General features: G+C 38.4%; 1 protein-coding gene across 1 annotated transcript in view; it reads left to right on the top strand.

The window, feature by feature from the left end:
- The window catches only part of glra3 (glycine receptor, alpha 3), a 56,450-nt gene that overhangs the window by 8,280 nt on the left and 22,429 nt on the right, over window positions 1-25,741 (top strand). Inside the window, exons 2-3 of the mRNA XM_044346774.1 lie at window positions 14,430-14,560; window positions 18,802-18,869. Of these exons, the coding sequence (XP_044202709.1) occupies window positions 14,430-14,560; window positions 18,802-18,869 (199 nt within the window). The remainder of the gene's footprint in view (window positions 1-14,429; window positions 14,561-18,801; window positions 18,870-25,741) is intronic.

The raw sequence follows: 25,741 nt of genomic DNA, 5'->3' as shown, positions 1-25,741 counted from the left end.
AGTAATAATAGTAGTAGTCAGTAGTAGTAGTCAAATAGTCTATCTGTATGTTGTGATATGAAATACACAGGGGGCACATAGAAAGAAGCAAAAATGTCTGTTGGTTTTATGTGTATTTTCTTAAGGCCCATCGTTCCCATTTTTTTCCCCCTCAATAAGAAGGTGATCAGCTGTTTGCACTTGGCCAGGCTTTCTGTTTGCATGTCTGAATTCCCCTACGAGGAATATCCTTGAACTATGGCACATTATGCAATGATACATTATGCAGTTTAAAATCTGGCCCAGCAGAACGGCCTGCATTTGAGGTAACAGTAAAAGGCCCGAAGCAGACGATCACATATTACGAATCTGGAGAGCAGTGATTGGAGACTGTTATCATGTTAGTGCACCAGCTGATGACTATGTTCTCACTGAGCACTGCATTTCCATTCACACAGAAGAGACGCGATGACGAGCCAGATTGCTTTGTCTGAATGCCCCAATTAAGTTGTTTTGCTGAAGCATAACGACACGCATCCATATTTCAAGTTAAACATCAAGTCTTGTTTGTTTTTTGGGCCAGAGATAAAATGATGGAAAGATATACTCCAGGCAAGATAGTCATTGGTCTCTTAGGTTTTCTTCTATGTGTCTTCAACTGTACAAAAAAACACTTTCACCTTCAGACGGCTCAAAATGGAGTTTTGGTGTTTGGAGAACCTGCTTGACACCGAAAGCAGCTAAACAGTACTAAATAATTTGTAATCCTGCAATTAGACTCAGCAGCAATAACAGGCTAACAGTGAGGTCGACACTGTTGGCTTGGAGTAGAGCGTTAAAGCAGTTCAGAAACTAAGAGTGAAAGACATGCAGTTGAAATTGTCAGTATTTTAGTTTAGATCGTTTTATTGCATGGTACTATACTGGGCCTCATTCACAAATGTTTTCATATTTTCTCTTACAATAAAACATACATTTAATTAAGAAAACCCTATGACATATTAGTTAAATATGTGCTGGTCATTTCCTTGTACTCACATGAAAAGGTGGAATAGGTGAGAAATATGTTTTTACATAATTTGGGTGAACGTCCCCTTTAAGTTAACATTGGCATGACTATTAATTCTTATACCGAAATGTGTTGATCTAAGCATGTTCTGGCCTGCATGCAAACGATCCACATTTGGATGCGTGTGGTCATCAGTGCAGTGTGTGACAGCAGTGTCTCTCTGAGTGCTGTTGTCCCCTCTCCTCCCCCAGCAGCAGTAGCTCTGCTTTTGTGTTCTAATGCACTTTCTGGTCTTATTTTTAAAATCAGACCACTTTTTCTGTATTTCTTCCAGCTTGTGCTCATAACGTACATGACTAACCGCATCAGTGACCCTCTGCCACTCTCCTTTTTTTCTTTGAGTTTGAAATGCCACTGCACAGGCCTCCAGACAATCGAGTTTTCCAAAGCCATAATCACTGAAATTGTACTTCTTCAGGGTTTTCACTCACCAGCCATCATCTGCAATATTTTAACAAATTACCCTTTTCCTACTCACACAGTGCTACTATAGTTTTAACCTAGGTCAGGAAACATTAGATTACCTAATGAACTAAAAATGTCACAACTATTAATGTGTTAATTATGGACATTAGTTTAACATGAGTAAGTAAATATGGGACTAGACACCTCATGTGCATGCAATTCCACACCTGCCAGATTTATTCAGATGTATGCAGAGAAGTGGGTGACAACAGTTTTTTTTTTAAATCTAAAGAAAATAGTTTTGAATTTTATTTTGTGATCTCTTTAACATAGTGACATATTTTTTTAATTTGAGGCATGTAAGCAAAAGGTAACTAAATTAAATGAGGTCCAACCAAGCGGCAACCCCCAGGGCTGAAAACTGAAGCCAATGCAAAAGTGCCAAAACCTACAAATGGCCACTTGAGGCTGACTCCAAGAGCGAGTCATTCCCCATAGACCCCCATGATAAAATGCCCAACTTCACAGTAGAAATAAACATGTTTACAGCCTGGTACAAGTCTCTATAGCTAATTTCCCTTTCATGACAACTGTACCAGGGGTGAATTTTTTAATAACTTACTCGTTTAAATTTTATTAAGCCGTAAAGTTGTGCATAATAAAGGACATGGCTGCTTTGAATGACAGGTCTGCCAGCCGCTAGGTGGCTTGTTTCAGCCATTTGGCCCACCTCTTTTCCCATTTTTGATTGGCTGGGAGTGAGGCAAGGTCACGCACTGCCAAGATGGCAATGGCAGGAGCCGCTCACTTTGAGTTTCAAAACCACTCTTCAGAAACCAACGGGTGACGTCACGGTAACTGTGTCCATATTTTTTATACAGTCTATGGGCCCAACCCACAGAGCTGCAACATGAGCTCTGATTGGTCAAGTGTAAGGAGTGTGGATACAAGTGATGAGAGAAACTGGAAGATAAACAGACACATTTGTAAACAGAAAATGAAAAAAAAAAATTAAAAGCCTTTTAAAATACATTTGTGATCCATTTTATTTAAAATTACTTAATTAAAATTGAATTATGCATTCATGATTTAAAAACAGAATAAGGCAATGGCACATTTGTTTTTTTATATATGAATAGATGTATTATTGTGTTTATAAATGTATGATGTATTATATTTATGAATTAATAGTGGCTGCAACACCTGGCCTTTGATTTTTCAGCTGACAATAGAAACAAAAATCAGTCACAAATATTTTAGTCCCTGTAAAATGCCCAAAAAGACAAGTTTCGTTCATTATCTGGTTGATACAACTCTGATGCCTACTATGAATTAAAATTATGAAAACTCTTACTAGTCCAAAACAACTGAGAAATTTAGTCTAAAGGTAAATCTTTCTTAAACTCAGTTTCACGCTGAGCAGAGGATAAGGAGAAGTTGTGTACGTCTCTTGTGATAAACTCTTGCTGACAGTTCAGTCTGAACAGTCCTGTGCTCCAATATATTTACCTCACACTCACACACACCCACAGAGCATATACTAGAATAATGGATTCTTGAAAATTTGACTTATTCTGTTAAAGTTTTGTTGAGATTGGGTTGCTTGCTTGTCAGCGTGCTGATAGAGATAGGCTGTTACATAATGGGAGGGATAAACCAAGGTCTCCTAGGCACACTCGGTATGGCCAGATGTAAAAGGCCTCTTCTCTCTGTCTCTTTGTGTCGGCTTCATGGGAATGTTTTGTTGCATAATCAGAGAGCTAGTTATAAATAATTCTGTCAGCACTTCAAACCAAACCTCTCCCAGACAGGGTTGGGCTTTTTAGTATCTTAGTTGCAGAGAGCAGGTGATACGCTGTTTGTTCAGATGGATGCTGATGCTGAACACTGTTGAATTTGTGAGTCCAATATGACTGTGTTACTTATCACACTAAAGTTTAGATAAATAACTTCTGTTGTTTCCTCATAAGGAATGTTTCAAATGGATCCTTCCACAGGTCTGTGCTCAGTTCTGGCACTGCACACTTTTACAGGATATCTTGAGCAGCTCCTTGATTCTCCGTCAGCTGAGGAGTAGAGAGTTATATGTGATAAATATTGTTATGAAACCACTGTGTGTTTTGGTGGCTCTGATGCAGGAACCAGGTGTTGGCTTACAGGGTTACCTATCCAGGGTTAAGTATCTTTTCCAACCCTGTTGTGTAACTATGATGCTGACAGGCTGGAATAGTAGTCATGTGACGTCACTGTCTCCCAAATTTCTGCATAAAAGTCAATGAAACAGTGTGGAATGGTTTTTGTCTCTCTCAGATCAGTGTTTTACAAGAAGCCTGTGTTGCTGAAGATAAGTGCTATGCAGTAACTCAGTAAGCAGAGCTGTCTCCCACAACCTGAGAGTGGCAGCTGCTGGTTGTGTGATGGGCTTATGGACCAGTTATTGAAGGTGTTTCTACTGTTTTAGTTGCCCCCACCTCTCAATGGTATGAGTGTGTTATGTGGAGTGTTGTTGCCTCCCTCTGTAGTGTAACTCATGGATTTTGGCCTCTCGTCCAACGTAAACATGGGTAGAAACTTATGGAAGTTGCTGTGGGTTGGGCTAACCTGCATGGTTTAGTTAACAGATAACAACAGACACATTGCCTATTCTTTCCAGGTCGAACTCTCAAAGCTATGTTTCACACGTACCGAGAAAAAATGGAGAGGCTGATAGAATGCACTGTACCGAAAACAGGTTCAGTACTGTGCATTTTGCTATGAATACAGAGATCTGTAATACAAATGGTATGGTACTCATGTTAATTATTTATTAATATGAAATAAATGTTATATTGGGATAACTTTAAAAAAAGGGTTACTGAGAGGCAACATTAAACCCTCAGTGGAATGACACTTTATGGATACAGCTCTCTGTGAAACTAATTATAGATGTACAAATATTGACATAATGGCTTACAACAGATGAAGTGGACAAATTCACTGCAAATGAATACTTTGTTTTTGCTACAGTATGGTTATGGAGCCAGGTGCCCCGTCCTCTGGCACATTGTCAACCACACTGTTACAGCTGTACCAGCTTGTCAAGTGTTTCAGTTTATTTGGCTCACATATTCATATGACTACTTTTAAGTTTGCTTGAAAAATGGGGGGAATCATTCACATTTTATAATAATGTCAGCACAATGTGATTGCCTTTGCAGCATCTGTCACTACTCCTGTGTTAGTTTTTCTTCCTCTCACTGCTGGCGTCTGCCTCTGACTGGCTCATACATGTTAAGACCTAAGATTAATAAGAAACTGGGATCATGTCAACTTTATCTTTCTGATCTTTACCATGTATTTATTGTACATTTTTACAGTTTCTGCAAATGTAATTAAGCAAGTGTTTCACATAATTTGAAAATAAACGTGAATGGCAGAAGGTGGCTGGAATTAGGTTGTGTAAGCCAACCTGGATTTTAGTACAGTGATAAAGGTCATAGGTCTGTTTTCAACCCGTTGTTTCAAAGAACTGAAGGCCGTTAGCTTATTCTAAGTGAGCATTGTCTTCACTCATGCATCTTTTATAAGGATTTTAAAGGATCATATCATGTTTTTGTATGCTATATCCTGCTTATTACTTGGTTTTAAAAGTCTGCTGTAGGCTGTTCTGTGTGTGCGCGCATGTGTGTGTGTGTGTCAAGTCTAGACAGTCAGCCATTGAACAGCAGACTTTTAATAGATGCTCCAAACTTCACAATGTTGTTTTGATTATGTCCATTTTTGCTTATTGTTCATCTTCTTGCTTATTTCACTGAAAATGTAGCTTGTCAATGAAATGCTGTTCAGTTACTGACACTTAAGTGTTGGATGTATGCTTGGCCACATACAGGCATACACAAAACACATGTAAGTGTGACACATTTGTCTCTGCGCTAATCCACACCACATGTGTAATGTGGCAGCACAACAGAAAGGACCCACAAAGGCACAACCTATTAGCATTCCAGTTTAGATTAAAAAAACATTATAGGGTGAATCTCTTTAACCAATTAAAGTGCGGTTAAACTATGCTAGGCTCAGTGGCTGTCTTCCTTAAAGTAAAGTTTCACATTTTTGATTGTGATGATACAAGAACGTGACATTTATGGCCACAAGCAGTCACATTAATTGGATTTACTATCAGAATCTTTGTCCTCATGTACTTCAAACAAACATCGTGCTTTCAACTATATGACCTTCACTGTTGTTATTATGAGCTCTTGATGATCACCTGTAGAAATCTGTGTAGAAATCTCAAAGTATCAACATGGTGATTGACTTGTGTGCTGCACATCCACACATCAGTAGCTTGGTGTTTTATGCAATTTAAATCTAAATGAGAATTAACTAGTGCGTTCACTTCACCCCTCCACTTAGAATCCACTAGTGCATTTGTTATTATTGGTAGTATGTAGTAGTAGTAGCAGCAATAGCTCTACTCGTAGTAATGGTCATAGTAGTAGGAGCAGATTAAAACAAGAAAGAAAAATACATTAAATATAATCCCCTCTTCCCTATAGATGGCCTTTTGTGTGAAAGAGACAGTAGTTCTAGATTAAAAGCTCATCCATTATTGATAAGGATCGGATGTTACGCTGTGTCTCTCTACATCGCTTCCTTTTTGTTCTCTCATGTTTTAAAGGAGGAGAGTATAGGAGAGGAAGGAGGTAGAAAGAAGAGGAGGACAAGAGATTGTAAGAGAGGAGAGGGAAAGAGAGGGGAGGAGAGCAGAAGAAAGGATGGGGAGAGGTAATGCTACAGCAACCTAAGCAGCTTAGCAGCTGATTTAAGATGCTTTGAGCTGACAACTCTGCATGAGTGTTACTGTTAACTGTACAGTCCAAAGGAGGAAACTGAAACAAAATGGATACAATGGAAACACTGAGAAATTAAATGATAAGACTAAAGCATTTAGTTTGATTTTCTCTCATTTTAAGATGATGATGGGCATTGATTGCATTGTAAGACACTAAAAAAGCTATGAGATTAGTTTAGAATTGACAATTCGTCATGTTTTACATACAAAAGTTCCTCCTTGTCCATGTTTTTTCGAGGTTACAGGCAGTGTGGCTTCAGAGTTCAGGCAAAAGTCAAAAAAGCTCTCGCACTCTGAAAGATGTCTCAGAAATCTCTCTTTTTATGAACTTACATGGCTGAGCATAGAGTAATAGAGATTTCTGAGAAATCTTGCAGAGTTAAAAAGCTTTTTTGGCTTTTGATTGTTTCCCTTGTGGTGTGCTCCTGACAAGTACCTGGAGTGCAGTTCTTTTGAAAATTAGTTGAACTTCATAGTCCAGTAAAATTATTTTTTTAAAGAAAAAGAATTTTTTTAATATCCCATCCCTATTAAGAGAAATTAGACTCCATAAAGGTGACAAATGTGTGATTGCAAGAGACAAATAAAAAACAGATTTTCAAATGTGTATTACAATTTGTGCGTAATTTATGGTGTTCACAAATGCATTGTCCAATTGTGTCACTCCTCTTTCAATTTCATGCATTGTCAGTTTCACTGATACCGATCACCACATTGAACACATCTCAACCTTTGGTTTAACTATGTGTTATTTCATAGAGGACGTCTTCTTTTGGTGCCCACAATCCCACAATAAAAAAGTTAATGTTTTTAGCAGAAAACTGCATATGACAGTGGCCGCACTGATCAATGTTAATCTTTCACCTGTTGTATAATAATTTCATAGTCCTGGATGCAATGTTTACTTGAATGAAAACTTGGTAATTCTGATATGCATTTTCATGCTTTTTTCATTGATTCATAGACAATTAAAGAATATAAAAACCATGATACTAGACTGTTCAGAGCTTCCTCTTTCATAATACACATATGCTGTTATATAGTCCAGTGTCTGACAGATGACTTTAACTAGTTTTAAATGAATTCATCACTACAGAGAAAGCTGATGAAAACTGAGGAAAAATTACAAGCTTCTTAGAGATACTAAACTGCAGTTTTGTAAAGTATTTTGCACCTACTTTGAAAGCTGTTAACACATACCAGCAATGCAACTTAAGAGAATCTTAATTTTTTTTAAAGATCCTGGACTAAATTTTAAAACGTGCACAAATGGAGTAACAATTACTTGATTAAATATCTAAGTAAATCAGATAACATTTTACAGAAGGATGCACAAAACTATTAAATTTGTCACTTTGTTCACTGAGTTAAATTTGTCATTGAGCTGAACAGTGGATGCTGATGGATGCACATAGAAAACGTTGTATCTAAACCAGACTTCTTACTCCTTATACTTATGTTATTCATAACACACATGAGTCTGTAACATAAGCAGGATTGGTACTCACCCTTGTACAAAGCCACAACTCCAGTGAAGAGACATGTCAAAAAAAAAAAAAGAATTTCGTTAAGCTATACCTAGGATACTAATCGAAGTTCCTTCAAAACAAATTCACACCATGTCTTGGTTGTTTGCTTGTATTTTGGCAAGAAACTGTTAAATTACTTACTTATTATCTGTTAAATAACAGATAATAAGTGCATTAGCTAAAGCTGAAAAGTTCCCACAAACATTGTGTTAAATGCATTAGATACTGTCACAAGAGTTAACATTTATTCACTTTACATTACTGCAGTCCACGGTATAATGAATTTTTAGCATTACCTGCACTCACTGGTGTAGCTTTGTGGAGGGAAGAAGCACGCTGTGGTTAGGAAGCAGGCAGGATGTGGACAGTTGTGTGTAGAAGTATGTTCCCACTCTGAGGTGCGTTTCCCTCCCGTTTGAATTTTGTTTTGGTTGAGGTTAGGGCTTAAGTTGTGGTTAAGGTTAGGGTTGGCAGAGATGACTGGAGAAAAATTGTTTAAACAGATGCTCTTTAAATCATCACACACAGCAGACTGAATCTCTCTTCTATGGACGTGAGTCAGTGAATTTGAAGTTGCTAAAGTTAAAGCCACGACACTGGAATATTCCATGTAAAAAATACTTGGTTAATTGTTGTCTAATGAAAGGGTGACGAGCTATTTAATCTTTTTCGAAAAATTTCTTTCCCATTTTGAAATTAGGCATGAATGCGCTGAAAAGCCGCATGTCCGAGTTTTCCACCAGCACTTAAACGCAGCATATGTTTGTGGATTGGAAAGTTTCAATATGGTCTCAGAACCCCACAAACAGACAACAAATGCAAAAGAACTTGTAATACACATTTATAAATCTGTTTTTATTTGTAAATCATGTAACACACATTTCTCATCTTTATTGAGTCTAATTTCTCTCCATACATCCCTCACCTATTTACTCATGTGCATCATTTAAATCATAGGAAATTGAGTCCCACTCTGCCATGATGTATGTATGTATGTATGTTTGTGACACTGAAGAAAAGCTCAGCTCAGCAAACCTATTAGGATTCATCCTGGATTCATCCTGAAAAACATGAATATTTCGTGGCAGTATGGCCAGCGGTAAACAAGGACAAAAAGAAACATGTTTGTTACAGGTACAAACACCTGCATCGACTGCTAGTGTTGGCAATGGAATTGAACCAGTGCCCACATCCACTGCCAGGTAGAAACAATGTGTGGGCTGTTGTCTCAGAGAGACAAAAATAAATACACACACACACATACATGATGTGGCGCATGACTCACACACTCCTAGCAGACACATCCACATCCATGAGCACAGACAACGAGTATGTGGTGATGCAACAACCAGGAAGCAGATCTACACTCAGTTCCCAGCGGCTGTGTCAGTGCTCTCTGGCTGAGAGCAGAATGAGAGATTGTATCACTCCCAAGCTAGATGATGCTGAAGTCAGACAAGACAATGAGAACAGATGTATGTCTGAGTTTATATTTGATGGTATTTTCCTCCCTAATCACAACAGGGATTTGTATCCAGAGATGATGAGCTTGACAGGGAAACGGTCTGCTGTCTCCTGCTGTTTTTCTTGATTCAAGGGCCAGAAGGGCCAGTGTCATGAGATCTGAGGACATACATGATGCTTCAAGTGATGAAGGAAAGTCAGAATAACTGTAACATAATCAAACTTAGTTTTTCATTCTTGTAATATTTTGTAGGGCAGCAACTAATGATTTTTTTCATTATTGATTAATCTGCTGCTTATTTGATGGATTCCTTTATGAATAGTTTGGTCTATAAATCATCAGAATACTGTGAAATATGTCCATGATAACACAAGGTCATGTCATTAAATGTCTTGTTTTGTCTGACCAACAATCCAAAAGCAAAAAATTTTCAATGTATAATGTGAGACCAAGAAAATCAGAAAATTTGAGAAACTGGAACCATCAAATGTTTGCCACTTTTTCTTGAATAATTACTAAAATGATGATTAATTATAAAAATAGATGATTAATTTTCTTTCAATCAATGGTTGCAGCTCTAATATTCTGTATTCTGTCTATTCTATTCAAGTAGGTTTTGACATACAGTCTCAATGCCAACACACTGTCAAGGTCTCACTGGGACTATTTCTTAGGTAGAAAGTACTTCCAATAAAAACTGTTATCACATGCTGGAGTCATTTGCGTATGCGTAGAGTATGATAGATGTGATATCAAGATTTTTATAGTGTGATGCTTGGTTTTCAGATAGTCACATTAAAGTAACATGAATCAGGGGACATTTGAAAGTCAAGGCCAAAGTAATTGTGAAGCCTTCTGATGTTGCTGCGGAACAAAGCATAAAAACACAGGGCCACACATGCCAGTTCTTTTATTTTCAATTCACAAGTACACAATATCCAAAAACTAGAGTACTGATATATTTATTTTTTAAGAAGTACACAAGCCATTAAAAAAAGATTTAGTTGAACACATCTGCCCTTCTATTAGTCATCACTACTTGTTTCTACTCACTTGCATGTAGTAGAATTCTACTCAACTTCCTCTTGTCTCCAAGTCGCTGAAATCGCTCCTCCAGCTGTCGCCTTCTGTCGCTCTTTGTCTCCCAGAGCTCATTTGAAATGAATGAGTACTCTTTTTGTCTCTTTCTGTCACTGCCAGTGTGAGTGCACATTTAAAAGAGGTTAAATGAGTAATCAAACTCATGATAAACACCCTTTTTCTGTTCTCAGGATTGTATAAGCCTACTCCCTGCTGGGTTAAATGGTAGCAACCTCCAAATGCCAAAGTATAGGTTGATTATCCTGAAACTACACATGGATGTTGCTGAATAGGGTGTGTGTGTGTGTGTGTGTGTGTGTGTGTGTGTGTGTGTGTGTGTGTGTGTGTGTGTGTGTGTTTAGCAGTGCAACTCTTGCAGTGAACAGTTATTTTTGGAAATGTTCTCTCTTGTCCCAACCAAGTGGCAACAACCACAGCTTGAAATTGAAGTCAGTGCAGAAGTACCTTAAAGGTGGCACTAGGTGCTGGCTCCAAAAAATCCCTGACTCCGACTGACTCCCTTTCAAAAAGCATCAACTTCTCTCATGAAATACTAAGTCAATACATTTTTCAATGAGTTATTCTGGTCTCCATCGCTAAATTCAGGCCCTCTAATAAGTGTGCTGGTGGTCATTTTGGAAATTATTGCTCCATTAATAAGATTTGAAGACTTACAGCAGCTTTGATGTATTCAGTGTGGACGTTGATTGACAGCTGTGATTGACACTTGGCTCACCTGCTGCTCTCCTGGTTCTGGGACTCACACTGAGTTGGGCTATTGTCGCAATATTTTGCTAAGTTTAATGTTACTTGATAACGATACCAGTCATGTTAGTTAGCTAATGTCAGCACAAGTCTGTACCACTAGTGTTCCCAGTAAGTTAGCATTCACTTCAGTCCAAATTAACAAGGCATGTTTCCACACTCCTTATTTGAAGGTCTTCGCTCTAAACGAAAAAGATGGCGCCGACTGTAAGCAGCAACTCTGGGCTTCAAACCGGCGCCAAGGAAACCAATGGGTGTTATATACAGTCTGTGCCCACAACTCTTTCTCTCTCTCAACCCAACCGGTCAAAGCAGATGGCCGCCCACCAAGAGCCGGGGTCTGCTTGAGGTTTCTACCCGTTAAAGGGGAGTTTTTCCTTACCGCTGTCGCCAAGTGCTTGCTCATGGGGGAACTGTTGGGTCTCTGTAAATTAAAGAGTACGGTCTTGACCTGCTCTATGTGAAAAGTGCCTTGAGATGACTTCTGTTGTGATATGGCGCTATATAAATAAAGATTGATTGATTGATTGATTGAACTGACAAACACACATATCCACAAGTGTGGTTTCAGGATCATCAAGCTTTACCTTGACCTTTAGAAGCTACTACCCATTCATCCCAGGACACATACACACACACATTGTTGTGCCATGTCTGTACAAAATGTTGTTGTTAATTTAATGCCAACGATAATGACTAATGTTACTGACATGATGATCACAGAGACTGTTTGACAGTGAGCAACAGTAAATGAAGTAAAACATGACATAAAATAGCCTGATATACACATGTACACCAGTGGTGGCTGACTCAAAAAATTGGGGAAGACAGGAGGAAAACCAACACGGAATCTTACAATCTTATACATCATTTACATGTTTCCTATGTATTTTCTTAGTATACAGAAATATATAAAGTACAACAAAGCTTATGAACTGATACAGGTACAGATCAGTGCTGAATACTAGAAAGATTGAACACTAAAAACATTCACAGATCTAAAAGTGTAGGTTCACATCAGGAAGTATTATAGTCTGTCCATAACTTGTACTTACAGCTGTTTGTTTACTTTGTCTTGAACGAGACATTAAATTTTGCAATTAATCCACAGTTCACATGCGTGCCGAACCGTTGGGCGCAATCCGTACGGATCACGGATCAACTACAATGCGTTACACCACTAGTTAACACTTGTTATTCTAGTAACTTTAAGCTTATTACTCAATATACGACTCAGCTTAAAAACGAACTGAAGAAACTGTCACAGGCAAGCAGCCAGACCTCCTGCACACTTATTCACTAATCACACATCAACAGGTGACTGAACAATCACTCAATTAAAAACTGGATCAATTCCAAATGAATGAGACGTTCAGACAGCTCACTGTAAACAGCACATTATATGATCTCTGCTGTATTCTTGTTAAGGAGATAAATTCACACAGCCACAGAGACATTTAACCGTCAGAGATGGAATTAGCGACCAAAGAGACAGAGAGAGAGAAGCTGTATCTGACTCACGTTCTCTGACGTCTTCTTCTTTCTTTCATGGAGATGAAGTATTCATGTCATAATGTCCATTTGTGGCTGTTGGTCATCTTGTTTGTTAGTTAACAGAACTTTGTGGCTGCTGCTTAACCCATCTGATATCATTAGCAACAATGACAAACAAGCTGACTCTCCTGGTTGTTTCTCCAGTGGCTTCTTTCTCCAGCCTCCCCAGAGGCGTCCTGCCACTGCTGCATCGCACAGTCCAAATCCATTCTCCCGTTAGCTTAACAACAGTCCTTAACAGTCCTTCCATGGATGTATAAAGAGTCCCTCAGGCTGCTACAACAAGCCAACTGTTGTATTGGCTAACGCAAGCAGCCATCTACTGCTGCTACTCTGCCTTACAGTGGAGAGAATTGAAGATGAATTCTAGAAACTATCATTGGACCAACATGATGTCAATATTGCATTCGCTGTTGAAGCATTTTAAACAGAATTTCAATAATGGATTTTTTCCATAGAAGAGAGAAAAAAATATTTCATAAATAATACTGAGATTTGCTAATGGTGTATTTCAACCAAATATTCTTTTTTATATTTTGATCTCCCTCTTGCCTCTCAAAAGATAGAGGAGGAGCAACCTCCTCTGCCTTTATGGACCAGCCTCCACTGATGTACACACACACTGACAAACTGCACCGAGCACAAAGCACACCTCATGAAGCATAATTTTGCTGATGAAGCATCACACACCACAGTGTAGATGTTGCAGTGTTAGGTAATAAGAGTTAGTGAGTATTTATCTGTCAAATAAGTAAACAAATATTACACAACTATGTAAGAAATATTAAGATTAATTTCATTATTACCCTAGAGGGAAATTGGTTTGCAGTGTGTACACAAAACTTAACATACACATTAAAAGAAACACACACTAAGGAGAAGAAGTGGACAACTTTGGCTGATGTGGACATTGTGGATGCTGGATTCACTTTTTTAGAATATATTTATGAAATACAGTGGACAGCATACAGTATTAATCAGTATTGAATGTTGTATGACTTTTTGAAGGCAGAAATTTCCCAAATGTTTCAAGTATTTAAGTCCAGATACATGAATGATTCAGACTCACATGTGATCAGTGTTATTCCAGGCCATGTTCTTTCTACCATGATTCAAACAAGGCATAATATGATGGGCAATGGAAAACAAAAGATAGAACTGTCAGCTTGATTCCAGGTTTTTACTTTATACCATTTAAATCCCAACATTTAAAATGTGTTTTGATTCATTAGAGCTTTGTGGTGTCTGGTGAAATTCACTGGCACATCCTCACAAAACAGGGCTAAAAACTTGGTGACTTAGTGACAATTTTGCCCAGTAAAAATATATTTCTACCATCCACTCCTGTGTCATAACTGACTGCAAACCAAGCCTCTTTTATGTAGTTAATACTACAGCAGAGCAGCTATACAGCTAATACGACAGCTTCCTCCATTTTGGATTTTCAGATTTTCTTCTGTTCCTCAACTCTCAGAGTTCCTGAGAAACGTTTCTTAAATCATACAACTCCTTGGTTGGGAGTTTTAGATTCAAAAGTTGTCTTTTGAAGATATTATCCTCAGGGTGTTTGTGAATCTGGTCCCAGGTGTTTTGAATAGCAAACATCAAAGCTGTCATGAACTGTCGATAACTTGACTCATTTTTTCTTACATTAGTTGACAAGGAGAGAAGCACAATATACACATCCTGCTGTGGAAATGTCACAGACAATTACTTGTATTATATGTGTCTGTTTTGTTTCTGTGACAGTGTGGGTCAAAGTAAGGAGGTGGACAATGCTGCAAGGACACGGCAGGCCCCAATGTCTCCTTCTGATTTTCTGGACAAACTGATGGGGAGGACATCTGGATATGATGCCAGGATAAGACCGAACTTTAAAGGTACCTACCAAGCCATCTAATGTATGTATTGTGTTTTCTACAGGAGCAGACAGGGCAAAGTGGAGTTCTGTGAGGCCATGTCCACAGTAACATGGACAAATGTAGAAACTAGGGATGTGCAGAGAGCCCAGTATTTGTCCTCTGACTTGTCATACTTGATTGATGTTTGTGTCTGTACTTTAGGTACTTCTATTTCTGTAACTTTTTAGAAGGGCTTTTGTTTCTGATGTAGTGTTGGTCCTTTGGCATTGAGGTTTCCTCTAGTTTGTCGCATTTGATTGATTTGTGCTTGGATTTGCTGTAATTTATTAATTAGGAGTAGTTTGTGCTCTTTTGTTCCTGATATGGTGTTGGGGGTCTGGCACTTGTGTCAGTAGCTCAGCTTTATCTCTGGGGAACACCCCCAACTCCGAGAGTGATGTCCAAATAAGGAAATGTGCGTCATGTAGCAGGTGGATGTGATTTCCCTCGTTGAGACCTGTTGATAGACATAACAGCGGAGCAGGGGAGAGAGATAGTGATGTAACCGACCTGCATGCTGGTATTTGACATGTTTTTTTTGTATTCAGGCTCACCCCTAGCAGAAACTCTTGTGTAACAACGAGATAATGATTTTTTTTCAACTCCATTTTATTTTATAATTTTTGAGAGGCAGCCTCCCGTATTTTTGATCAATAGAGCCCCATGTAAACACTTGCTAGAGAACATAACCTTTCACCACTACTTGAGAACAGCCCCGCCAACATATTAAATTTGTCAGGCACAGTTCTTCATACCAATACTGGTACTGTGCCCAGAATCAGATCCCTTACAAACTTTAAACTCCAGTTGCTAACATTGAACTCTTCTTATTAAGATCCGAATCCAGTTCTCTTCCTTTATTGTTCTCTCATTAATCATACATCGTACAACATTTGGTTATAATAATGTTAGCAAACCTCAGTGGCATTCTCAACAAGTGGCTTCACAATAAAGTGCTTCTACATTAAAACACATTTAATGCTCTTCAAAGACACTGGATATAGAAACTGAAAAATTAGATATTCAGTACCTCAAGTCATATCACGTAAAGACAAGTCAAGAGGAAGAACAAGAGGAAAGCAGAGTGCATTTTTGTTCTTTGGATGGCCCCTAATAATGTAAAACTAGATAGCAAAAACCTAATATGCCAAATTTTCACCATTTTCTTGTTATGACTCTCATATTTCTGCTATTTCACCTCTTGTCTACAACCCCTCCATCCTCCCTCCTTGCTCTGCTGTCCTAAGTAAGTTTGAGCCTGTGTCCCTTGCTCATATGAAAGACATAGTCTCTCACACTAAGCCAACTACTTGTCCCTTAGATATTGTTCCTACATGCCTGTTAAACGAAGTGTTTGGCACTTTAGGTCCTATTTTCTCTCATTATAAGCAGTAGTGTAGCTAATGGTTGTGTTCCCTCTTACTTTAAACATGCGGTAGTACATCCCATTATTAAAAAGCCTAACCTTGATGCAACTGTTCTAAATAATTTCTGGCCTATTTCTAAGTTGCCATTTTTATCTAAAATCATGGAAAAAATAGTATATTCTCAGCTCTTGTCCGTATTTAGAAAATAACAATATTACAGAGAAATTTCAGTCAGGTTTCAGACCACATCACAGCTCTACTTCAAGTCTCCAAAAATCTACTGCTGTCTTTTAACTCTGGTAAATGTGCCATACTAATTCTACCAGACCTTAGCTCTGCCTTCAATACAGTTGACCATACTACTCTCCTGAACCGTCACGAGCACCAGGTCAGTATCCAGGGTAGTGCCCTCCAATGGTTCCCCTCCTACCTAACAGACAGATCTTTTTCTGTCAAAATTGGAAACTTTTTCTCCCCGCCTGCTCCCGTTACCTGTGGAGCACCTCAAGGCTCCATTTTAGGGCCCATATTATTCACCTTATACATCCTTCCTTTAGGCTTCATCCTCCAAAAATACAATATCTCCCAGCATTTCTATGCAGATAACATTCAGCTATACCTCTCATTAGAACCTGGTGATAATAATAATAACACAGTTAGGTCCTTCCTTGACTGCCTTCAGGATGTGAAATATTGGATGGCAAAAAATTGTCCAATTAGATGATAGTAAGACCAAAGTGGTCTTATTTGGTTCCTCCAACTCCATTGGGGGTATAGCTAATCACTTAGGGCCCCTAGTGTCTAACCTTCATGCTCATGCCAGAAATCTTGGTGTCATCTTTGATCCAGTTTTAAAATTTGACAAAAAATTAACACTGTTGTGAAAGGTTACTTTTTCCAGCTAAGAAATATTGGCATACTCAAACTATTCCTCTCATTTAGCGACCTGAAGATTGTCACAAATGCTTTAATTTCCTCTCGGCTGGATTGCTGCAATGCTATTTAATTGGGTATTAGCCAGTCATCCTTGTCTCACTTGCAGCTGGTGCAGAATGATGCTGCTAGATCACTAACTGGTACCAGGAAGGGAGACAGCATCACACCTGTACTAGTGTCCCCGCATTGGCTACTGGTCAAGTATAGGACTGAGTTTAAGGTTCTATTATTTGTTTTTAAAGCTTTACACAGCCTGGCGCCCCAGTACATCTCTGAACTCCTCTGCCCCCTTTCCAACCCTAGATCTCTCAGATCCTCACACCAGCTGCTCCTGGCTGTCCCTCGACTGAGGCTAAGGGGCAAGGGCAATCATGCGTTTTCAGTAGCCGCCCCAAAGCTTTGAAACAGTTCACCATTTTCGATTACATGTTCCCCCTCTGTAGACATTTTTAAGGCCAAACTTAAGACCCACATGTTTTCTCAGACCTTTAAGTGTCCTTAAGGTTTTATGCTTCCCTTTTACTCTTCTATGTTTTCCAACTGTTCCTTTACTTATTTATTTTTGTATGCTTATGGGACAGTATTGTTATGTTATCTCTACTGCTTTTTTTGCTGTTACCATGTTATGTTATGTTATTGTATTGTACAGCACTTTGGTCAACTCTAGTTGTTTTTAAATGTACTTTATAAATACACGTGATTGGATGATTTGATTTATGTGTATAAGGTCTTATAGGTTATGTAGTTCAAGGGTGATACCCGACAGTGAAAAACATTTGTAACACAAATATCACCTGCTACAAACTGTGTTGTTATAGATGAAACTCTCAATCCAGCCATGACAGTGATAATGCACACTGGTGGTTTAATTCAAGACCACAATCATACAAAAAACTCAATAAACACAACTAAAGCACTGGCCACACCACTAAACGAAAAAAAACTCTACTCAAAAGAAGTTGTTAGAATGCAGTCAACAGGCGCTCAGTTCCAGCCTCACAGCAGGAGAGCTAAACAGTTGTGATTACTGATTACCAAATACCTGCAGCCTCTGCCACCTGCTGTTGTCTCTCCCACCTCAGACAGATGGAGAAGCCCTACTTTCTCCTCAATCCAATACATATAAAGACAGTTCTTGCACTGATTCTAGTAAAGTCAATAGTCATAGTTCTTGCTAGGCATCCTGTACATATTCATTATTGAGTGCATTTACATGGACATTAGTATCCCAGTTTTGATTGAGTTTTTGGAATTTCCTGATTAAGTGTTTGCATATATGAACATCCTATCTTGGTGTCAGAAAATCCCTGTTTTTAGAAATCAAAATATCCTACTAGAAGTGCTTGTCAACTACTGTAGTTGCAAGGAAACATAGACTCACTGAACACTTTATTAGGAACTCCTGTGCAATCTAATGCAATCCAATACAACAGCTCAGGTATTGGTAATAAAGTGCTAGGTGAATGTATTTTGATTATTTTTGCCTGTAGTTTATTGTTAACTATTCAACATCTTTAAAAATATAATTTGAGTATGAAGAGAAAAATGAGCTTTGCTTCAAGAAAAAACATCCAGAGACCATTCATTTATGCCTCTTCAGGAAGCCTCCTTGACTCTGATTTGGCTGGCTACACTTAGAATCTGTTATTTTGCCAGAGCCTTGTGCCATTTTTTAAGATATAAGATTAAAGACTGAAGGCATACACACTGGATGCATTTGTAATTGTCCAGCACTTGGAAACTGTGCAGTGCATCCTCTAAGGCAGTGCGAAGCAATTATCATCTGCTGAAGGGCCGAAAGTTCACTGCAAAACAACTTCAAAGAAACAAGTCTGATATACTCTTGCAACTTTTTTGTAAGCTATATTATATTATTTACATTACAAATATCTAATCATTCTGCCTCTCCCTCTGCAGGTCCTGCAGTCAATGTTTCCTGTAACATTTTCATCAACAGCTTTGGCTCCATTGCTGAAACCACCATGGTATGTAATAAAGATACTGCATGAAATTACAGTAAATTAGCATAATGCTTGAATTAGCATAAAGACAGTTTATACAAAAGCTTTGCATAAACCTTGTTTTATCAAAAAGCATTCATAATAAATATTCAAATATGCATAGTCATGTACAGGAATCCACTTGCTGTGCTTTTATTCTGTGTGGAGTGGTTCCAGCATCTTTGATTGTTGATCTTTATTTATGCTGCATGTAACACATTTCTGATCCCAAAATGAATTTTTCATTGATGAGGCACTGAACATGGCAATGTTATGTGCATTAAGCAAGTAAGTAAGTAAGAAGCGCTAGTCTTCCTGCTTATGAAAATTGAAAGGCTTTCCACATTTTGCAGATTGACTCAGACAAACTTAAATAGACAAACTAGATACATTTGTGCTTGACAGGATGCTCAGTTAAATAAATAAATCTTGAGAGTTTTGTAAAGGGCTGAATATTCTGCGTTATGCTCAGTGCACAGAAAGGCTGCTGTCATGCTTTAGTCCGGTCAGACATCATTAAATCAAATTGTGGACCTTTGAGGCATTAAGGGCAGCAATGGAGATTTAAGTTTTTGATCACTGCTCCTTTTATTAGTGTGTAGGGTGTAGATTCTTCTCATTCATTTTATATATAAATGCAGATTCACTTATATTTTAAAATTCACATAACCTCCTGACACATTATACTGCTTTCTTTTAAATAGCCCTATTTACGGTATCATTTCTATACAAAAGCAGTGGAAATGTGGACAGGACTAATCTAGTCTAATTTAATCTTAGGTACTGTAGAAGCCAAGTTCACACTTTAATCAATTATATTTTAACATTTTAAATTGTTCTGCATTGAGAAACTCAGTGCTCACCTTTGCTTTATTTGGGTTTTCAAAACCATGTAAAAAACAGATTAAAAAAAGAACATCAAAAGCTGTGAGAGTGATGTCACGTGCAGATAGTAAAGGCAAAGTATTAGTCTGTCAGTCATTATCAAACCTCAAGATCTGCTGTAAATTATTGAATACAGTTTCAGAGCTTTCACATCATACCAAGATTAAAAAGGGAGTGAGGTGGGCAGAGCCAAGTTCAAAAAAACACTCAAGGCAACAGTTCAAGGTAAAGTAGTAAAAGGTTCCATCAGCTAGAGCACTTCTCTCTTATTAAGACAACACATTGACTGGTGGGACGACTGAAGAGTATCTAGTAAATCCATAGTGATCTTTTAAAACAAACAGGTGGTATGATTTAGTTAGTTAGTATTACTGAGGTAGTATTAGACTGATTAGTATTATTATTGACCAATTAACAGGGATTTCTTTGTCCTGGATATGTTCAGGGCCACTCATTATTAGCACCTACCTGAAGGGCAAATCATTTGCAAGAGGGGGAAAGAAAAGCTTCAAACTGTGACCAGGCAGGAAGACACCCTGACAAATAGAGATAATGACAGAGACAGGCAGGCAGACACAGACAGAAATCAGAAGAGACAGACAAGCAGACAGGAATAGCAGATGTGCAGTGAAGACATTTAGTGACTCTGACAGCAAATACTTTAAAGTGACATGAAGTCAGCTGAGGCGGCACACAAGCTACTTTGTTCATACAACAGGATCAGGAATCTTATGGGTTTCATGGTAAATTTGCCCTGATGTTTACAATAAGCCAAAATTATGAAAAATGTCTTAACTGTCGCAAAATTCTCACAGTGATGCACATTTAGTCCAACTTTCAGACGCAGGGGTGAAAGCAATTTATCAACTTTCTTAACCTGTGAAAGTCACTCCATCTCCTCTAGGATTTAGGAGAGCTGCAGAGCTGCAGAGCTGCAGATTCCCCTGGCCAGGCACAAATGACAGAACAAACAAGAAATGGAAATTTCAGTATGTGTGGAAAAACAGAATACACCTCAAAGATTGAGAAAATCAGCTGCGGTTCAATCCAGGATGTCCAGATGCAGAATTTAACTGACTTGTTAAACATATTCATGCACTCAAGAGGAAGAGATCTTTAAGATCTGGTAATTTTATCAACTGCTCAGTAGGCCAAATGTGTAATATGTGGCCTTTAGGGGTTGCAACAGGTATTAGTCTTCTAATACTCATATTATAACTAAAACTCATTGACACCTCTGATCGAAAGATAAATAAACCTATATATTCCTGTGTGTCTGTAAGTCAGTAATGATTGAACATGTTTGCGATGCTTCACTACACTCCAACACCACTTCACTTTCTGCCGCACTGTGTCTCTTGCATAATTAGCAGAGCAGAACTGATTGTGATCAGTCAAGCCTTCTCTAAAGATGGATGGATGATTGAAGCGACAAGGTCTAAGTGGTTTCTGCACCGCTGGGAGTTGTTCTGAGTTGTGTGTATGTGTGTGTGTATGTGTTTGCCTGCCACGCAAGAACTGTCATGAGAAATTTCAGGATGTACAATATTGCTTTCATTTGATTTGTATTATTTATTGGAGCCAAATGAACTTTTCATGACTGTGTGCGTGTGCATGTGTGCATGTGTGTTTGTGTGTGTGTGTGTGTGTGTGTTGTGCACAACACTGAGCTGGGTTTGTGAACGTGTCCTGTTCCTCCCTGTGTGATTTCTGTTTTCAAGTCTGTCTGTACTATCCTGTTCCTCCCTGTGTGATTTCTGTTTTAAAGTCTGTCTGTACTACATTACTGCTTTCTTAAATTTTTGAATTTGGATTTCAATTTTAGTCAGTTTTCAAGATACATTTTCCATTTTTGTTTTAGCTTTTATTTGAGGATGTCTGTAGTTATAAGTATGTTAAGCTATGCTAGTGGCATGGCTCCAGGGAAGGGAAGGTCCACCTCTTTGGTCCAGACCGAATAATGTCAACATCTATCATCACTTGAGCACCTAGTTGACAGGTATTCTCTCTTGTGGCTGCTCCATATGTAATACTGCTTCTGCACAGTTGGTGTTATTTAACAGATTTATGATGGAATCAGTCCTTATCTTCTGACTGATCTGTTGGTATGGGAATTTAAGCGTATGAAACAGGAATCAACTGGGAAACATTGTCAAGGCAGCGGCTGTCAGACATTTATAAGAGGCAAGTCAGACAAAAAGCTAAATCCATCATATCAAGTCCAGACCATACACTCTCTCAACAGGTTCAAGTTTTCATTCATCCCATATGTAATAAGTGCTGTACATTCTTGATTCCTCACACAGCTTAGCACTTTATTTTTTTCCTCTTTATTCATCTTGATGTTTCGTCATTCTGATGTTCCTTTATTCTGAATTGTGTGTATAGTAGCAGCACATTTAATGTATTCAATTGTTTTATTGTGATTTATTGTGTTTATGTTTCATGTGTTTGTGTATTTATGCTACCTTGCTGCAAAAAGCTCTAAACTGAAGTGAACTTGTTCTTGGCCGGGGAACAGCTAACAGGCCAGTGTTTGAGAAGGATGTAGAAGGGTCATACCTTACAAGACTTACATATCAGACATGTGCTGAAGGTCCTAATCCACTGAGTGATTTGTAAACTAAGAGCAGGATCTCAACCTCATGTCGGCCAATAAGGGGACTAAAAACGGTCATAAACAGTGAGTATGAGTGAGGGGTCAATGCAAAGGCAGAGGTTGTAATGCACAGTTTATAGTGAGAGTGGTGGAGTGAGAGAAGCACAGAGAGATATATACAGGGGCCATATGTCACATTAGGATTAAAACCTTTCTCTCTTCTCACCATCTGTCTTTTCATCTACCCACTCCTCTTTTCAAACAAGAGAGCCCACTGACGTAACCTCAACACATCACCAACACACTGAAATATGTTTTACTGCCATGACAGGAAATTTAATTGTAGCCGGATAGAACGTCAGCTGACACAGATATTAAGACAACTAGAGTAGAGATAGTGAATGGATGGATGGACTGATAACTGGTGTCAAAAATAGCCTTCTTATGTTATATAGTTTGAATTGTTTCTGTCACCATGAATAATGATAATAATGTCATTGGGAAGTTTGTGGCTGCAGTGAACTACCTGCTGTAATGTGGAGGAAGACTGTAAGCTTTTCATATTTTTTTGTTTGTTTGTTGATTAAACTGCCTCAGAAAAACATTGTTGTCATTCTAGGGTGTGGGTTTTACACCCACTTGCCTCCAGGTGGCTGTTACTTATTGATTTCCATCCCACTGCTACTTAATATGGCTTCCTACTTCATACTTTTTCTTATGCCAGTGTTTGAGAAGGATGTGCTCAAATTGCAACAATTACTTTCTAGGCTGCACGTGCACACATACACACACACACTTGCAGGGAAATGGCAGCATTTTTTTACTTAAAATTAAGCCAAAGTAAACAACCAGATACATTCTGTAATTTGCAATTTTAGCTGTTTAAACAGTGAAAACAGTTATATCCCTAAAGACTGCATGTTGCCAAAACTAATACACCTGCTGAACACAAAGAACACAGTTGTTATGAAGGTACTCTTCCTCAACACCTGATGAAACAATGAATGAAAGAGATAGATTCCTGAATTTCTGTGAAATGCGTTTGAAGTGTTATTATGAAAAAACAACATTGTGTGAGTAGATCTTGCGATATAGTGAAGGTTAATCACTTAAATTCACTTTAATCCCTCTTGTTTTCAGAGCTTAACTACCTATACATTATCAGAATGTACATTTATGGTGAATGCAAGGTAGTGGTCTTAAACACATTAGCTTTAAATAAAGATCACATTTACTCAAAGAACATTTTAATTTTAATATAAGCATTTATAATGCTGATCATTTTGTGACACAGTTTTCCCTGCTTTGTTTTACCACTACGTCACTGAAGGAGAAGAGAAAAACAGAGAGGAGGAGAGATTTAGAGTTCATTTTGAAAGCCCGGTGCCACACATGCAGTATGCACACACATACACACATAGACACACAGACACACACACAGGGCTTAGAGCCAGGTTGGTTCACTCTGGTCTGTACACGCTATCTATGTTAAACAGATTTACTACTGTTAGACTCTTTTTTCATTTGTTCACTCAATCTCTCCATCCCTCTTAATCCATTCTCTATCTGTGTGCGAGCAGTGTTGAGTTTATCTGACACAGGGAGAAATGATAACCAAAGGTTGTCCTCACAGAAAACCATTTCAAGTTAAAACCTGCTGCAATTTAGCTGTTTTGTTGTTAGCAGCGCACCTGTATTCTTGTTGGTTATGCTAGAGCATTAAAGCCGCATTCATGGATCTTTGGCTCCCGGGGGCCAACAAGTTATAAACACAACATTTACAGTAAGAGACCGTATTAATATTGCTAACAACTTTGCCTTAATGGCAAAACTGTTTGTAAAAAAATTCCTATTTACAAATTCATTCAGAAACATAAGTCCAGTATTTATCTCTGCTTTTATGACTTCTTCAGTCTCCACTGACTACTGAAAAACATATCTTTTTCTTTCATTCTTTAAGTGCTAAATGCTCCACTTTACCTCACCAGCTAGTCTCTAACTTTGTCTGTCTGTCTGTCTGTCTGTTTGGTGCTGGACAGCTCGTGCACAGTGGCTGTTTAGAGATTTCTGCTATTAACAGCTGTTGCAGCTGGAAACTGAATCAATGAGAGCAGAGTTTGTGTGTCATAAAACCAAAACAATGAGCTCAAGAGACTAAAAAGCTCTGTAGAGCTGAGGGGAACTCCAGAGTTGGGTTTGTCACTATAAGTGACATCATACACATTACACACTGGTCATTTGATCCATTGATAGGGATTAGTGCAGCTTTAAGCTACATAAACTGATAAGGACAAAGACATTCAAGGCTCAGCTTTAAGATAGAAAATGTATTTATATGTTTTTTTTTTCATGTGTAATTACTAGTATTATCCAACCATTTCATAATGATGGTGGTAATGGACAGTTTCTCAGCACAATAAGTCTCTCAACAGAAATAAAAACACACAGGAGCTTGGGTCAGTTTTGTTCATTCTGGTCTGTACATACTATCAACGTCCATGCTTCATTCACTCCCCTTTTACTTGAATGAATACTGGAGTGTCTTCAAAACCAAACTGCAAGTCCCTTTACCTTTCATGTTCTACCTCTAGATATACTCGGATATGCTGGGTGTTCAGACACAGCGGTTATCGATAGACAACCAGACCATAAGTGATAACTGAATAACTGGAATGTAGGCCAATACCTGTCAACAAAGATCACATCTGTAGGTATGGAAATTCATGATAACCTCAGGCAGCAGTGAATCACTGTACAGTGAATTGTATTTCCGGCTCTGATTAGGTTTCTGCATCAGTGATCACTGAGACACTGATGAATCTCCTACATGATAATGACATCACAACAACAACATATCTACAAAGGGTTTAGACAACCTATAGTGTAAAAGGTAAAAATAAAGAATAGAGAGTAAAGTAAATTTACATTTGTAAATTCAGTTTGGTCATTTGCTCTACAGTGCTTTTCAAGGGGACTCTTGTTGCATCATAAGAGCAGAGAAGACACAGCTCATTAAATAGGGATTGCATGTTTGGCTCATGTAGGCCAAAAGCATCGGTAATAGTTAGAATTACTGTCACACCTAAATCAAACTTAGTCGTGTTTAATTTCATTAGTCGCATCTGTGTCCATCGTGCGATGACTCTGAAAAGGCTCTGCTGGAAGTGTAATGAAGTGGAAGAGTAGTGATGTCACTTCCAGTCAGTGAGCATAGTGAGCAGAGATGCTCACTGCTTTTTATAGTGCATTCTGGGAATTTTCTAGGGAGCTAAACTTCTAGTGCAATGGAGTGATACTGGCATCAGGACACTCGGTTCACTATCTAGGGACAAGTCTGAGACACCTTGTGTTCACCCCAGATGCGTATGCTGCT

The sequence above is a fragment of the Thunnus albacares genome, chromosome 3 (genome assembly GCF_914725855.1).
Source record: "Thunnus albacares chromosome 3, fThuAlb1.1, whole genome shotgun sequence".
Taxonomy (NCBI): Eukaryota; Metazoa; Chordata; class Actinopteri; order Scombriformes; family Scombridae; genus Thunnus; species Thunnus albacares.
Note: the sequence above shows the minus strand (reverse complement) of the source record. Positions and strands in the feature narration are given on the sequence as shown.